The 18,399-nt window shown below is 36.7% G+C and overlaps 1 protein-coding gene across 2 annotated transcripts in view; it reads left to right on the top strand.

Annotated features, from left to right (window-relative positions):
• Positions 1-18,399, top strand: part of LAMA2 (laminin subunit alpha 2) — a 626,305-nt gene that overhangs the window by 153,616 nt on the left and 454,290 nt on the right. For both annotated transcript variants that reach the window (XM_082406304.1, XM_082406303.1), the window contains exons 2-3: positions 7,846-8,016; positions 14,116-14,228. In XM_082406304.1, the coding sequence (XP_082262430.1) occupies positions 7,846-8,016; positions 14,116-14,228 (284 nt within the window). The remainder of the gene's footprint in view (positions 1-7,845; positions 8,017-14,115; positions 14,229-18,399) is intronic.

The raw sequence follows: 18,399 nt of genomic DNA, 5'->3' as shown, positions 1-18,399 counted from the left end.
CTCTTGATCTTCCTATCTTCACTGTGTGTGGGGTGGGGGAGGATGTGTAAACGTAATATATGATCTTTATATCCCTCTGGCTTCTTGATCACAAGCAACAGAAACCACCAAAACTGTTTAACTTAAGCAGAAATGTATTTGAAATATATCACAGAACTTGCACAATTGTTGGAAAGATTTGAAAACCAGGCTTAGGAGATGACAGACATCAAGGCCATGCCTGGGTTTCACTGCCTGAAAAGTCTAGTCAGGGTCCCTTTTCAGACATTGCTGTCACCACTTCTCCCACTTGCATTGGTACTATTATGTCTGTCGCTGTCATGATCTTATTTTCCTTATCTCCCCAACTCTATATTCCAAGTGCTCTGGAGTCAGAGCCCTAGGCCAAAGTCATGTGCACAAATTGCCCAGACTGCTAAAGGGAGGGGAAAAGAAAGATCTCCTCGACTTTCATTTCCTTGTAGGTGGTAGGGAACTGCGCACCCTCTATACTAAATGCAATGCCAATTACCCAAGAACAGAAATAGAGGCTGGGTGTTGGACAGCCAAGCAATGATAAAGGTCTACTACATTTTTCAAATAGCTTGGGTTTCTTTGAATTATTTCACTGAGCTAGGGTACCAAAATAGTGTTCTGTGTTTCTACTAAATCAAGGGTCTGATTAGTTTAATGGCTATATTTGCCAGATTTCTGTCCAGAAAGATTATACAAGTGCATGAATTTATTCTCATTCAATAAATTTAAATTTGAGTGCTATTATAGGCTAGCTAGTAGTATCCCCATATTCAATAATGTTATAGACTGGAGATCCACTGTAAAAAATATTAAAGTTTCAGTGTGATAAGGTTTATAATAAAATATAAACTAAGTACTATGTAGACACCAAGAAGGTAATAACCAATTCTGTGTTGCAAAGTCGAGGAAACACTTTCACAGAGATGTGGATATTTGAGCTGGGTCATGAAAGATGAGTAGATGACCATGTAAGCAAAAAAGGAAAATGTTCTATGGACAAGATAATGTCATGACAAAGAATTTTCTAAGCACCTGATATATTTGTAAACAGTAAGATGTCAGTACTCTGGATGTGTAGGAAGGCATGAAAGAGGATGGAAACAGATGAGTTTAGAGAGGTAGATAGGGACCTGATTATAAATGTTCAGATTACCAAGAAATTTGGCTGCTATGTTATAGGCAACAGACAGCTCACAGAGGTTTTAAACAAGAAAGTGATATGATCAGACTTAATTTTTAGGAAGATAATTTCTCCAGCAGTTTGGAAGATGAATGGAAGTGGAGTCATGAAAGAAGACTAGTATGGGTGCTGTTGCATTAGATTTAAGATCAGATAGGATACGTTTACCTGTAAGTATAGATAGATAGATAGATAGATAGATAGATAGATAGATAGATAGATAGATAGCATTAAGCTGGAGACAAAACAGTTAATTGGAAGCAGAAATCTTAGAATTAAGATTAGAAGTAAGACATATTTGTCCTTAAAGTACTTTTTTTTTAACATTTTCTGGTTTCTGTGGAATAACATTTTATTAATGCTGGTTTATGTTCACCTATTTAGTAAGAATGACAGAGATTTGGGGGATGAAGATTACTGTGAATCAGTTACCAATATTTTTGTAGATGGTCTTCATGAAGTCAGTCAACGGAGATGAGCACTTGGAAAGGTCGGATGACTTGGCATTTTTAAGAAGTTCTGAGTGCCAATGAGAGGAACTGATTTGTAAGTAGCATTTAGAAGCCAGAAGGAGGCTATTTTTCCTTTCCCAGTGCTTTTAGGGATCCACTGGGGAGATCTATGAAGTGTCATTGTCAGAGGAAATCAAAGCTTCAATTACAATAAGCAGGTTGAAGGAGTGCTTTCTTAAAAAGGAAAATTTGGAAATAAATTATAGGACTTGTAAAAATACGATGGAAGTTGGCCTGTGTGTGTGCATATAGAAGGGAAAAGGAGAACTAGATGACACAGAACTCAGGAATGATGTAGGAGGTGAAAAGGATTTTCATTTAGAGCAGGAAGAGGAGTGAGGCAGGGTGGATCTTTAATGACAAAATTAATTCTAATTTATTTGGAATTACAATAATTGTGTTTGAAAACCAGCTGTGCCATTTAGGTTCTGGGAGTTATTTTCCTCATTTGTAAAACTCAAATTCGAAATAGTCTTCTTTTTCCTACTGGATAACAACCCTCTGGCTCATCACCTAGAGAAACATTGCCTAAATCCTAAGGAACGAGTCTGAATTGTGCCACACAGTGTATCACTTATACGTAAAATGCATTTCTCTGTGACTCACTTGTAGTTATTCAAAAGACAAACATGTATTAAGTATGATGCTAAGTCAAAGTTCTTCATTTTTATAAAATAAAAGCTGGAAGAGCTGGAAAGCTGTACAGGAAAATAAATTCACCTGCTGTTTGCTGGCCAGCAGGTGTCTTGGAAAGATGTTCAGCTGTTTTGCTAATTCAGGGCTTTCTTTCTCTCCATTCTTCTGATTCTGAACAGGATTGAAAACACGGTTTCCCTTTGTAGTATCTAACCAGTTTTTCCACATTTGATTTGACAAATGTCACATTAAAATTCTATTGTTACTGGTATTGATAATTTATAAAAGCCAAAGAATGACATGAATCATATATACATGTATGTACATATATGTGTATGTGCATATATGTGTATGCATGGTTATACACACAGATATATACTTATACATATATATATTATTTCTTTTTTTTTCTTTTCTTTTTTTTTTTTTTTGGCTGCATTGGGTCTTCATTGCTGAGCGCGGGCTTTCTCTAGTTATGGCGAGTGGGGGGCTACTCTTCGTTGTGGTGCGTGGGCTTCTCATTGCGGTGGCTTCTCTTGTTGCGGAGCACGGGCTCTAGGTGCACAAGCTTCAGTAGCTGTAGCAAGAGGGCTCAGTAGTTGTGGCTCATGGGCTCTAGAGCGCAGGCTCAGTAGTCGTGGCACACTGGCTTAGCTGCTCCACGGCATGTGGAATCTTCCTGGACCGGGGGTCGAACCCGTGTCCCCTGCATTGGCAGGTGGATTCTTAACCACTGCGCCAACAGGGAAGACCGCCAATTTTTTACTGATCTCATGTAATATTTATTTTTTATTCTAGATATTGCATTTTTCAGTTCTAGAATGTATATTTCATATTTTTTGTAGTTTCTATTCTCTATTTTTTATTATAAGCATTTTTGTGTGTGTGTCTTTGATCATAGTTATGAAAGCTGCTTAAAATTATTTGTGTACTAATTCCAACATCTGGTTGATATCAGTGTTTGTCTCCATTCACTGCTTTTCTTCTAAGTGCTGGTGGCATTTTATTGTTTCCTTGTAAGTCTATCTAATATTTTTTTGTAAAATTTCATTCTGGATGTTGTGAACAATCCATGGTAGAAAACTTAGGATTCTGATATGTTCTGAAGAATAGTTATCCATCTTATAGTTTTGTGTTATACTGGTTAACTTATCTGGACTCAAACACTCTTGTCTTTCCTATGGAATGCAGCAACTATGATCACTGTTTTGTTCTTTTAGTCCAATCTGGGGTACTTGGAGTCTGCCTAGGGCATGTGTATATCTGTTATCGATGAGAGATTTGGGAAGAGTTTATACACATATTTTGAGGTTCCCTGTCTGTGGCTTTCTTTTTTCCAGTATTTCTTCCTCACTTTACAGCAGCTGTGATCGTTCTTGGTTCTGTTTTCTGATTTTTCAAGACAGTAAAGTAAAAAAAAAAAAAAGACAGTGAAATTGTGGGTTTCTACTTGAGTTTTAGCCACCTTGCATGAGCAGTCTGAGGCACATCCATTATCTTCCTTCTAAGAATACAAATCCTCCTGGTTTAATTGTTTTGGGTTGTTCTTCAATGTCTTCAAGTATTTGAGATTTTTAAAAATATATTTTATTTAGAATTCATAGCTGTTATCTGTGAGTGACCTAATTTAATAGGAGCTACTCCACAATTACTGAAAGTAGAACCTCCATATGCAGGTTTTATAGATGCTTCTGCCATTTAAAACCAAAATGTGGGGTTTTAAGGCAGATCATCAAAATCATGCAAAACTGTATGAATAGAGCACAGTATGTGAGTAAGCAAATATAGTCTAAAAACATTCAAATAAAAACAGTGAAAATTTGGTGAATTTTTAGATGTTTGCCATATTGTAGCAAAATTTCTATTTTTCCCATGATGTAAATTTTTCTAGACTATTTACTAAATGTATATACTATAGAACAGAATTTATTATATTATTCTCTATATAGTATACATATTCTAATCTCCAATAAAATATATAGTATAGGGAGAATAAATATTATTTGTTTTTTGTTTAGACTTTGTTCTCTAAGCCACAAATCCAACTAAATTTACTTAGTCTAGATACTATTCAGAAAAAAAAATGTCAGACATAATTGTATGGGTAACGATGACTGGCTTTTATGTCATTAACATTACATGACCTCAAATTAAGAATTTAATTAAGAGGTTGTAAGTCAATACTCTATAAAGGTTCACCATCTATTTGTAGTTCATTTACACTTGCAGTGTTTATATCATCTTAACCAAGTAACCAATATTGAATATAGCAATAAATATTGCTCTGTTGCATTTGAATGGGAATAAATAGGTACAGTCTAATAGATTTAACTTATAATGAAAATGGGCTGCAATCTATAATACAACCTGCTGAAAATTCAGTAGAAGCTCAGATATTGAAAGACTCTTCAAATTGGTCATTAGAAACTACTTGGGGAACTTCCCTGACCAATACACTTTACTGATTTTTAAAAATAAACAACAAAATTGCTAATAAAATTTCAAAAGGCACCTGTTCCCTGATCACAAAGCAAGGCAATTAAATTATGAAAAGGTTAATTTTGAGCACATGATCAATAAATGTAACAGAAACAAATCAATGGAAAGAACTGAAAGAAAATAAATGTAAATTATATTAACATCTTTAGTTTATGATTGGAAAACTCTATGAAACAACAAAGGGGTGGTGACTGGGTAAGTTATTTCTTTTATTAAGTATGTAAACTGATAAGCTCTGCCAAGGACCAGGTTTTTTCTTCATGCCCTGATGAGAATTAGCCTTCTGAGTTAAAGAGCTGAGTTCAAATCTTAGTTATTGATCTTGGTAATTCATAACTTTGTGCATATTGTTTGTCTTCTCTGAGCTGCATTTTCTTCACTTGTAAAATGGGACTAATAAAATCTACATAATGGGGTTACTGGTGATTAAATCATATTACTTAATGAATATGAAATAGCTTCTTAATCAATGTTACTTCTATACCCATAATCCTTTTATAACCATGTCATTTTGCTCACATTTTATTCATTTAATGCTGTGGGTAATTTGGGATGTAATCCAATTCTACATTTTGGAACATACGACATACAGGAAAATAATTTTCACCAGCCATCTTCCCATCTCGGCTCCCTCCCATGATTCCTCAGATCTGAGAAAGTCCAGGCCTACCCAACTCCAGTTAGGTCTCACAGGGCTGTACCAAAGCAGGGCATGGGGAGTCTCACCCATACCTACAAAACAGAACCCAAAGTCAGGGTCAAGGTCAAGACTAGCCAGAGACGAGGGAGACAAAGATCACAGAGTAAAACTGACAATGTCCTGGGGCAGTTTTAGAGATACTGGCTCCTGCCTGAGATGGCTTTTGTGTAAGTAAAGTGGCTTTTGTTTGAAGAAGCTATAAGGGGCTTAACTATCTAACTTCATCCTGCTGACCAGCAAGGTGTTTTGACCTCTTAAGAACAGGATTCCCAGCATATTTCTTCCTTCCTACTACCTATTTTTTTAATACTATAAATTATAATTTTAAAGACCTGGAAGAAAATCCCACTAAAATTACTAACAGTGACAAACAGGTAATAGTTTGGGTTGATATACATGTGAACCATTGTGTATACTCTGTATAATCTGTAGGTAGCTATACTATATCTGTATCTAAATCCATATCTGTATCTATATATGATCACATGATCTAACAGATTAGAACAGTTACAAATTCAGTCCTCTTGTCAGTCACTCAGCATCCACATAAGCTTTCCGAATAAAGTCCATACTCATATAATATTCCCTCTGCCTGGTATGTTTGTTTTTTTCTTCATTTTCTGTATCAAATACATTTCTATTTCTCCTCCAAGATTCAGATCAGGATCACTTCCCACAATAAGCCCATCTTAACAGTATTTTCATTCCCAAACCCCCAAACCTTTTATGGTATCTGGCATAGTATGTGCTCAACATGTTTTTTTTTTTTTTAACATCTTTATTGGAGTATAATTGCTTTACAATGGTGTGTTAGTTTCTGCTTTATAACAAAATGAATCAGTTATAATATACATATATCCCCATATCTCTTCCCTCTTGCGTCTCCCTCCCTCCCACCCTCCCTATCCCACCCCTCTAGGTGGTCACAAAGCACCCAACTGATCTCCCTGTGCTATGTGGCTGCTTCCCACTAGCTATCTATTTTACATTTGGTAGTGTATATATGTCCATGCCACTCTCTCATTTTGTCCCAGCTTACCCTTCCCCCTTCCCATATCCTCAAGTCCATTCTCTAGTAGGTCTGCGTCTTTATTCCCGTCTTGCCCCTAGGTTCTTTGTGACTTTTTTTTTTTTTCTTAGATTCCATATATATGTGTTAGCATACAGTATTTGTTTTTCTCTTTCTGACTTACTTCACTCTGTATGACAGACTCTAGGTCCATCCACCTCACTACAAATAATTCAATTTTGTTTCTTTTTATGGCTCAGTAATATTCCATTGTATATATGTGCCACATCTTTATCCATTCATCTGTTGATGGATACTTAGGTTGCTTCCATGTCCTGGCTATTGTAAATAGAGCTGCAATGAACATTGTGGTACATGACTCTTTTTGAATTATGGTTTTCTCAGGGTATATGCCCAGTAGTGGGATTGCTGGGTCATATGGTAGTTCTATTTTTAGTTTTTTAAGGAACCTCCATACTGTTCTCCATAGTGGCTGTATCAATTTACATTCCCACTAACAGTGCAAGAGGGTTCCCTTTTCTGCACACCCTCTCCAGCATTTATTGTTTGTAGATTTTTTGATGATGGCCATTCTGACTGGTGTGAGATGATATCTCATTGTAGTTTTGATTTGCATTTCTCCAATGATTAATGATGTTGAGCATTCTTTCATGTGTTTGTTGGCCATCTGTATATCTTCTTTGGAGAAATGTCTGTTTAGGTCTTCTGCCCATTTTTGGATTGGGTTGGCTCAACATATATTTTATGAAATAATAATTGTACAGCTAAATGCAAAATAATGATGAATGACAGAAAAGAAACCTTATTTATTTACTAATAAATCATTTACCAACCAAGAGAATACAATGTTTAAAGGTAGAGAGGTAATGTTCTGGGGTTGATTGAATTATTTTAAAATTTGTAACCTGACAAATTTCACAAAATGGCTGAAATGCAGAATGGAGATTTCAGTAAGACTTGTGTCAGTAACATGAAGATAACAGAAGACTTTTTTAAAAGTATGTTTTAGAGACAAGATTTTCTAATTATGTATTAGAGGTTAAAAATTAAGAAGATAGCTTTAGAGTTCATATTTAAGACCCAGAAAGAAAAAAAAATGTTCGCTTGATAACACATGCTACTTATGTAGTGTACTTAATTAAGTCAGATATTTAATTATAACTGATTATTCCATTTTCATTTAATTTAATGCTCTGGAAAGCATCCTATCTTAATTTCATTTTAAAATGCAGCAAAATCTTCCCACACACCTTCATTTGTTCATCTTTTTTAGGTTTATTCCCTGCTGTCCTGAATCTTGCTTCCAATGCTGTCATCACCACAAATGCAACATGTGGAGAAAAAGGACCTGAAATGTATTGCAAATTGGTAGAGCACGTCCCTGGGCAGCCCGTGAGGAACCCTCAATGTCGGATCTGCCATCAAAACAGCAGCAATCCACACCGTACGTATTTTAGGATGAATTTGTGTGGCACTGAGTAGGAGCTGTAATTGATGATGTTGAGGCCAAAGTGCATTAAAGTCAAAAGGTTTGTGGTCCCCCAAATTTCTAGAACTTTTCTTCTACTGTGAACCTTACAGCCCCTCTCTGTCACTTAACAAACGTTACTGGAATTCCTTATGTGTAGTGGGTGTGGTGCTTGAAGAGAGATTTCTAGCTAAAGACTTGTGGCAGTCCTTAAGTTTATCACTTGCAGAAGATTATCTGAAGATGTGGTTATTAATTCATGTTTTAGTCATTCAGTGGTCACTTATATGCCAGGTACTGTGCGGGGGATACAACAGGAATAAGATGTGGCCCCTGGCTCAACTGAAGAAGTGGCAAAAAGCAGATTATTGCTGTGTAATGTGGTAGGTACCAAGGAAAGAATGAGCATAGGGGCTTTAGGGAGAAAGGGGAGGGTTACAAATTCAGTCCTGGTGTAGATGAAGGCTTGCCAGAAGTGACATCTAAACTGAGACCGAAGGACAAATATGAGCTGAGTAGGTAAAGGGGAGACAGAGGGAAGAGAAGGAATGACAGGAAGAGGTTTCAGAATAAGGCGGAAAACAGTACTTGCTCAGGGAACTACAGGTAGTTAGGAATGGCTGCAACTGAAAGTGTCAGAGGGCAGAGGGTAGGGATGAGTCTGGTGCAGGGCTGGAATCAGACTATACGGTTCTTAAACACCACAGGAAGAGTGTTTCAAGGAGAGGTGTCATACAAAGCCCTCTTGGGTGGCCTCTAGGAACCACACTGATATCTCAGACTCATTCATACGTTTATTCAGCAAGCATTTGAACACTGGCTACCAGAAATGCATTCTACTGGAGCAGAGTGTTGAATCATACATAGTCCTTGACTTAAAGGGCTTAGAGGGGGGAATAGGGGAAACAAAACTAAATTGAGTGCTAAGGGAACATCTAGAGATTCCTGGGAGAAAGTGACCATGTACGGAGAAAATAAGAGTTAGTAAGATGAAAAGGGGAAAAGTATAATATATAAAAAAAGAATACATAAATCTTGAAGGCATGAAACAGCATGATCTATTCAGAGAACTATAAGTAATTAGGTTTAATGAGTAAAGAATTTATGTGGAGAAGGGGAGAATGGTGTGAGATAATTCTAGAGATGGGGGTTGATTTATAGATATATTGATACATTGGGAAATCATCAAATATTGGGGAGATTAATAAAGTGAATAATGTCAATGAGGTGCTTTATAATAAAGTTTCACAATTATACTATTTTAAAATTTACGTAGTTTTTCTTCTCTTTTTAAAAAAAGTTGTAATGCTCATAAAATGAAGAAAGCTTTCTCTCACGGTTTATATCTTTTAATCTCAAAAGAAAGTCGGGAGGCACTGTGCATTCTTTCTTGGAGCTGGTTAAAGGGAAGAATGCATAGTCCCTCTCTATTATACAATTTAGAGATACTGAAAACGTTAATATGTTTGGAGAACTGGGACTTTTGTGAATACAATAGCTGGCCTTGTATATCACAGACTGTTAAAAAAAAAAAAAAGTTAAGAAACCAAAGATGGCAAGCATTAGAAACCTTCCTTGCCTGTTCAATGACTCTGGTTATTTTCTATGGTGTAGATTGTTATGGGTGTAGGAGTCGGGAATATTGGAACACATCCTATCTGTTTGCTGTTCTTGTACAGAACGTTTAGGGCAAAAGACCTAGGTCAGAGCCCTGGGGAAACTTCAAAAACAAGAAAATCGAGGTAAATAAGTGAAAATAAAATGAATTAAAAAATAAATGAATTGATGGACTATGAGCTTTAGGTTTGTTAGAGAAGAAGATGAAGCCTGATAGGGAGAAATTGCCATTGTTGCAAGAATTGGTAGCCTTGATGATTTCACAGAGAATGTGAGAAAGCCTGGAGGCAAGGAATGACTGGGAGGGAATGATGGGGGTGGTTGGGAGTGTGTAGATGTGTGTTTAGGATGGGCTGGGCAGAGGAAGAGAGTTAGAGAGATAAAGTACGAAAACCATATATATGTGTGTGTGTGTGTGTGTGTGTGTGTGTGCATATATACATGTATATGTATGTGTATATATGTATGGTTATCTATATATACATGTGCATAAAATATAAATATTTATAGTTCCTGTCTACAAGTACAATGTTAGGGTAAATAAGACTTGGATATAGAAGACAATTAAACAGATATTCTAAACAGTAAACTCAGGGCTGTACCTTAGGGTACATATTATCAATGATGTAGAATTTCTAAGAAGGAAAACATCAGTGGGAACTGAAGTAGCAAGAGAAAGTTCCAAGAAGGTGGTCAGACTCAGAAGGGCTCTAAAAACCTGAATTACCTGAGATAAGAGGGAAAAAGCATTCCAGGAAAGGAGAAAAAGATGGAAATGTGTAAATAGAGACAGGATGGAAGGAAGGTGCAGTGATTCAGGTAGAAAATAATTGAGTGGACACTCTTGGTAGCAAAATCAGTGAGATGTTTTCACCAAATTAAGTCTATGAGTGACTGTCACTCCCTTCTTCAGAGTTCCACATTCAGGGTCTTTCAGTGGAAGACATCTGTATTTAGGCAATCCCACCCCATATTTTCACTCTGGGACAAAAAAGTGAATAAATTGTTTTAGTAAAGGCACATATGAGGTATATTTTTGTATTTCCCATTTTATTTAGTTGTGGTAAGTTTTTAAAACTTATCACAGCCTACATTTACTTTGATTAATTTAATTTCAAATTACCAGCTTCATTACATTTCAAAATCCTGTTGTGGAACCAGAAATTTAGAAAGAATAATACCCCACAAGAATAAAAAATCTAGCAATAATCAACATGGATATATTTTAGTAAAAGTTGAAGCAACAGATGATAAAATTCCACAAATTCACTGAACAGCTAGAATTAATCTGGAAGGTTGGTACTTAAGTACCATACAAAGAAAAAGAAATTTGAACCTCCTGACTGTTAATAGATTGTGCTTTCCAATTAAAATAGCAGTTTGAAAGGTTTACTTCATCAATGATTCCCTCGCCAATTTTCAGATGCAGTTAGCCTTTAGATTGACTTGAGTCACTATCCCTGTTGAGGATGTTATAAGTTTCTATCTCTTTTTAAATAAGGGAAGTATGCCAACAATTAATCAGTATTTTCAAATTAATTATGATTACAGTTTCATAATGGGGATTATGGTTAATTGTTGATTCATCTCCCAGTCTTCCTTTTCATGACTAATTCTCGTATCAATTTGACCTGAGGTGACAGATATCAAAATTTCCAATTAGATAGCTCCTCTCACAACTACCTTATGAGCCACAAGTGTGATTTGGAAGTGTGGTTGTGTGTGTGTTTTTCTATCACATGTTAAACCCACAATCTGTGAAGAAGATTCAGGAGGATGTTTAAGGAATGTTTGCTGTGATATTTATTTTTCTTCAGAAGCAATGCCAGTAATATTTCATTTATGGTTCTGATTCCTAATGTGCCAATTTCAGCGCCCACTCATACCACCAAGGACATTTATTTGATATTTAGTTATGCTTCTTGTATTTGTTGATGTTATAAAGACCTAACACTTTCCCTAGCTTCAGCAGAACAAGTTAACTAGTGCTAATTACTAAATTTAGTCAGCAATTTTACTTTTCATTAATGAGATGAGGTGCCTCATCTCAGTGGACTGCTAATGTGATAAGACTTGGTACAAAACAAAGTCCATCCAGATGTTCAGCTGAATTAAGTAATTTACCAATAAAAGTAGATTATTTTTGTCCTGTCTTATATACTCATGTTACCATAAGTAAATCAAAGATATAAGCCTTTATATTTTCAGTTAAACAAGTTATAGCAGACTACGTTAATAAAATTAATATGTAATTAAAATGTTCACAATCTGAAAATGGCAAATTTAATGAATATTTAGTTTTTGTAAATTTTTTGAAGATGATTTTTCTTTACTATCAGACACCTATTGCATTGAGGACTTCTTTTTGCTTGGTTTTTATCTTCAAAAATTTTATTAAATGTAATTTGTCCCAAGTAAAGATTCAGAATCCTGCATATTTTGAACAGATGTATAATTAATTCTATGTATATGCATAATAATGGCTAGAATATTAATGGTTTTAATGTTCCTCTGGTAACCGTGTGAGTTGAGAGTTCCCATCCAATTACTGGTCCATGGCAAAATGAGAAAATGAAAGCAAAATTCCAAATTTTTTATGAAGATAAAATGAATACCTTTTAAAGAATTATCCTTCATATTAATATTGTGTTGTTTTAAAACTTTTGTTGTTTTTAAATGTCCTCCATTTTATGAAATAAGTGATATTTTAAATGATAGCAAGAGTAGGCTGAACGCTACTATTACTTTGAGAAATAAAGAGCTAGAACTCCTGTATCAAGTCCACAAATCTCTTTCACATACATTTAATTTTTTTTTTCTACTTTTTTCTGAAAGTTAAGATTCTGGGTACCTGTGCTATGAGTGGAGTTATGTTATCCTCACTTCAAGAATGACACAGTGTTTAAGTGACTTGCCCATGGTCAGTTAAGTGCTAACTGGTGGATCCAGATAGACTGTCCAGCTCCTCATACTCCAGCACTTCATGGTTCAAATCTTATGCTCTTTCATCACCATTATCATTAAAACACCTGGCTAGATTACTACATTATGTCCACAGATTGAAAGTCCATGATTGTTCCTCATAGTGATATGGCTTGTTTATTATTTGAAATAGTCCTTCAATTTGCAAAAAAAGATTATGTTCTAATAAAAGGGTATTCTTAGGCCATTCATTTGAAACATCTTCCCAAGGAATTAGTGTTATAAAAGTTCTCACGACTGACACTCCAAAGCATAATTAATCATAGTAGCCGGGAAGCTAACCTCCACTTTGTTTACATTTCTGTGGGCAAACAGGCTGACTTCCAAGTGAGATGTTAGGAAGTTAAGAACTCTTACTGCAGCCCTAGGAATAGAAATAGGAACATCCCCAGCAAACTGCCCTCCTGCCATCCTCACCCGTGCCTGAGCTGGGCCGGATCAGAGGAGGAACGAGTTCTGTTCCTCCTTACTTGGGAAATGAGAAGCACAGATTGCAGATAAGAACCAATGACTGCATCCAAAAAGGAACAAGAGCTTTGGCACTCCAGAGGTAATGGTTGCTGTTGTGAGATGCATGGAACTAAGTGGGAGGAGATGAGGAATCTGTGAGTTTTGAGGATTGTAAGAAGGAACTGTGGGGGGAGGTGGCAACGATTGTCCACACCTCCTGTTTTTTATTGCCAATCTCCTTTTTAATTTTCACAATACGTCCTGTTCTCATGTATCTGGAGTAAAGACAAGGGGAGATCCATGTTTAGTTAGTAGGATGGAGTTTCATGTGCCGAGCTCTCTCTGCTTGCTTTTATTGTCCAGACCCCTCCACTGAGTTAGTGATTATGGGGACAGGCACCGCTGGATGGGAGATTTGGAGTATCTTTCATTATATTTTTAAATAGTGGTTTAAATAGAAAGTTGGCAGATTGAGGACTGACTGCAAAAAGCCTCATAGGATGGATTTGACAGCATTTTCTATTAAAACCAGATACATATTGAATTGCCCAAGTCCTGGCAATAATGTATGTGTCAGAAGGGCAAATCTTCAAGTACCTTTCAACCACAATTCAGGATTTTACGTTTCTGTTCAAAAAGTTGATGTCATACTAGAGCTGCCTCAAACAATAGAGTTTTTGCTTCTTTGAATGACTGACACATCAATTAGACTTCAATATCATTTCTTCACACTTAATTTCTGTAGTTATCTTTAAAGTTGTCTGTTTTAGTTGATGGCCAGAGTGCTGAACAGCTTCTTCTCTTATAGTCTTTAACCATTTCACACTACCTTGCGGAGCGCTGTGAAAAAGTCGACAGTAACCAAATTCTGTTAAAGATATGAATTGCTCTCTCTTTATGTTATTTTAATGTTTGACCTTCACATGATGATGGTTTTAACTCAGTTTTACTTTTTACTTTAAAAAAACAGCTATAAATTCTTCATATGATCTTTTCTCCTTTCACATGTTGCTGCTGATTCAATAGTGAGACACCCGATTACAAATGCTATTGATGGAAAGAACACTTGGTGGCAGAGTCCCAGTATTAAGAATGGAATCGAATACCATTATGTGACAATTACACTGGATTTACAGCAGGTATTATGCCTTTTTTTACTTTTCATTTTATTTTTTTTATCATTTTCCACTTTGAAATTGGATCTTGGATTTGCTATTTGTGTAGTTAGTAGTTCTTGGGTAAAAGGATACTCTTTCTTATTACCCTCCATTGTTTTCTTGATACAGTGAACAAAGGGGCTTATTCATTTAGTAAATTGCTATTTTAAAATATTTGGCATTTATTTCTAAAGCACAATTATTTGGGTTGGCCCAGAAGTTCATTCGGTTTTTTCCATAACACCTTACGGAAAAACCCAAACTCACTTTTGGGCCAGCCCAATAAAATGAATTCCCATGAGAAGTTTAGAACTGAATTAGGAGCTGACTCTGTTTTGACCAATGAGAGTTAATGATAAAAATGTTGATCAATGAAATCTTACATAAAGAAAATATAATAGTGCCATTTTAAAACTTTTAAAATAATAGAGTGCTGCCACTCTGCTCATGGTGGGCGTACGAAAAGGTTCTTGGATAACAGGACTCTTGAGTACATTGCCTCTCATTACTGGGAGTTGAGCAAGATGTGACGGTTGATTCTTAAAGTTGGGCCAGTAATGAGGTAACAAGCCTTGTAGTTGTATAAAATAGATGTTGGAAGTTGTTAGAGTTTGTGGTACATAGGTCTAGGTGCCGTCTACCTTAATTTTTTTTCTTCTTTCTGTTTACAATATTCAGGTCAGGTGGAAAGTATTCATCAAGAATTATTTAGGCTTGCAAATAGGATGGAGTCTGGAAAAATGTTCCCATATTTTACTGTTATTCCAAATACAAAAGTTTATTTGATTGACTGAAGGCTGAGACTGGAAATGTTGAACTTAGATGACTTTTTTAATGCAACCTGTTTCTCTCTCACTCTCTGGGATAGCATAGGAAAGATACTTAGGCATTCCTCCCTGACCCAGTAGAGGCAGAACAGCAAAGGGGCTTGGGGTTAGTGGAGAGGATATGGCTAAAATAGTTAATGACAGATACCATAACCGCAGAGCTTGTGTTTCCACATGTGATCACAGAGGAGGAAAGCACTAGCCAGTGGGGGTTTGTCACATTCTCAGGATGCCAGATAGGCACCAGGCATTTCCCTAATGGATGCTGTTTGTCATCAATAGGATATGAACTACCCACTTCAGGTTTGGGGCCCATTTTGGCCAGGGTGCACATATTCAGGAATTGCAAAGGGCTGGTTGGTGGGTCTCACAGCAGATACTCTTTCCACCCATTTGGGACTCCGCAGGACTTGAGCAACAGGGTAGCAGCAGGGACTCAGTGCTGCAGCTAAATTGCCAACTGGCATGTATTTATTTTTACCCATACCGGCAGCTGAATGTCAGCCTTGAGTTAATATTTCTCAGGAAATCTCAGAGCACAATCAGGGAAGGCAGGCAAACTACTACATTGATCAATTATGCTTTAGTTCAATGAAGTCTTATGCATGAATTCCCTGAAAATCCTAGCCTCAAAATGGACTTTATCTCTCTATGGATAAAGACAACTTGGTCCTTTGCCAGTCACAGCAGTTGTCCCCCATCATGTGGTCATTGAAAGTTGCAATGCAACTTTCCAATCAGGAGTGAGTCTGCTGTCTATTGCCTTGGGTCATCTCCTGGGATAGGGAATCAATAAATAGTGATGGTTCATTGCTCTGGTTTACTCTCTGCCTATTCTTTTAAATCACACATGGAGCAGGAGACTCAATTTTTAATATAATTTGCACAAGTCACTTATACTGCTCTTTGAGCTCAACCACAGTAGCATTGGGTTGGCCAAAATGTTCATTTGGGTTTTTCTGTAACATCTTATAGAAAAACCTGAACGAACTTTTTGGCCAACCCTATGTTAAGAGGCACACCTCATTTTACTATGCTTTGTTTTATTATGCTTTGCAGATATTGCATTTTTTTTTTTTTTTTTACAGATTGAAGGTTTGTGGCAACTCTGTGGCCAGCAAGTCTATTGGCACCATTTTTCCAACTGATTTGCTCACTTTGTGTCTCTGTGTCACATTTTGATAATTCTTGCAATATTTCAAACTTTTTCCTTATTATTATACTTGTTATGGTAATCTGTGATCAGTGAGCTTTGATGTTGCTATTATAGTTGTTCTGGGGTCCATGAACCATGCGCATACAAGAAGGTGAACTTAGTAACTGTTGCATGTGTGCTGACTGCTCACTAACCGGTCATTTCCCCATCTCTCTCCCTCTCCTTGGGCCTTCCTATTCCCTGAGACACACAACATTGAAATTATTAACCCTACAATTAATAACCCTACAATGGCCTCTAAGTGTTCAAGTGAAAGGAAGAGTTGCACATCTCTCACTTTAAATCAAAAGCTAGAAATAATTAAGCTTATTGAGGAAGGCATGTCAAAAGCTGAGATAGGCGAAAAGCTAGACCTCTTGCACCAGTTAGCCAAGTTGTCAATGCAAACGAAAAGTTCTTGAAGGAAACTAAAAGTGTTGCTCCAATGAACACACAAATGATAAGAAACCAGAATAACATTATTGCTGACATGGAGAAAGTTTTAGTGGTCTGGAAAGAAGATCAAACCAGCCACAACCTTCCCTTAATGCAAAGCCTAATCCAGAGCTAGGCCCTAACTCTCTTCAATTTTACAAAGGCTGAGAGAGGTGAGGAAGCTACAGAAGAAAAGTTTGAAGCCAGCAGAGATTAGTTCATCAAGTTTAAGGAAAGAAACTGTCTTCATAACATATAAGTGCCAGGTAAAGCAGCAAGTACTGATGCAGATCAGATGCAAGCTGCAGCAAGTTATCCAGAAGGTCTAACTAAGATAATTCATGAAGGTAGGGACACTAAACAACAGATTTTCAGTATAGATGAAACAGCCTTCTATTGGAAGAAGATGCCATCTAGAACTTTTATAGCTAGAGAGGAGAAGTCAATGCCTGGCTTCAAATCTTCAAAGGACAGGCTGACTCTCTTGTTAGGGGCTAATGCAGCTGGTGACTTGACGTTAAGGCCAATGCTCATTTACCATTCCCAAAATCCCAGGGCCCTGAAGAATTATGCTAAATTTACTCTGCCTGTGCTGTGGAACAGCAAAGCCTGGATGACAGCACATCTGTTTACAAGATGCTTTATTGAATATTTTAAGCCCACTGTTGAGAACTATTGCTCAAAAAAAAAAAATTCCTTTCAAAATATTACTGCTCATTGACAGTGCACCTGTTCACCCAAGAGCTCTGATGGAGATGTACAAGGAGATTCATGTTGTTTTCATGCCCGCTAACACAAGATCCATTATGCAGTCCATGGATCAAGGAGTAATTTCAACTTCTGAGTATTATTATTTAAGAAATACATTTTGTAAGGCTACAGGTGTCATAGATAGTGATTCTTCTGATGGACCGGGGCAAAGTAAATTGAAAACCTTTTGGAAAGGATTCACCATTCTAAATGGCATTAGGAACATTCGTGATTCATGGGAAGAGGTCAAAATATCAACATTAACGGGAGTTTGGAAGAAGTTGATTCCAACCCTAATGGATGGTTTGGAGGGGTTCAAGACTTTAGTGGAGGAAGTAACTACAGATGAGGTGGAAATAGCAAAAGAACTGGAATTAGAATGGAGCCTGAAGATGTGACAGACTTGCTGCAATCTCATGATTAACAGGTAGGGAGTTGCTTCTTATGGATGAGCAAAGAAAGTGGTTCCCTGAGATGGAATGTACTTCTGGTGACAGTGCTATAAAGACTGTTGAAATGACAACAAAGGATTTAGAATATTACATAAACTTAGCTGACAAAGCAGCAGCAGGTTTGAAAAGATTGACTCCAATTTTGAAAGCATTTGGGTAAAATGCTATTGAACAGTATTGCATACTACAGAGAAATTGTTCATGAAAGGAAGAGTAAATCAATGCAGCAATGTTGTCTTATTTTAAGAGGTTGCCACAGCCACCCCAACCTTCAGCAACCACCACCCTGATCATTCAGCAACCATCAACTTCCAGACAAGACCCTCCACCAGCAAAACGATTTTGACTGGCTGAAGGCTCAGATGATGTTTAGCATTTTTTAGCAATAAAGTATTTTAAAAATTAAGATATGTACATTGTTTTTTAGACACAATGTTGTTGCACATTTAATTGGCTATAGTATAGTGCAAACAAAAGTTTTACATGCACTGGGA

This window comes from Balaenoptera borealis (genome assembly GCF_965194805.1).
Source record: "Balaenoptera borealis genome assembly, chromosome: 9".
Taxonomy (NCBI): domain Eukaryota; kingdom Metazoa; phylum Chordata; class Mammalia; order Artiodactyla; family Balaenopteridae; genus Balaenoptera; species Balaenoptera borealis.
This window is presented reverse-complemented; position numbering and strand designations above follow the sequence as displayed.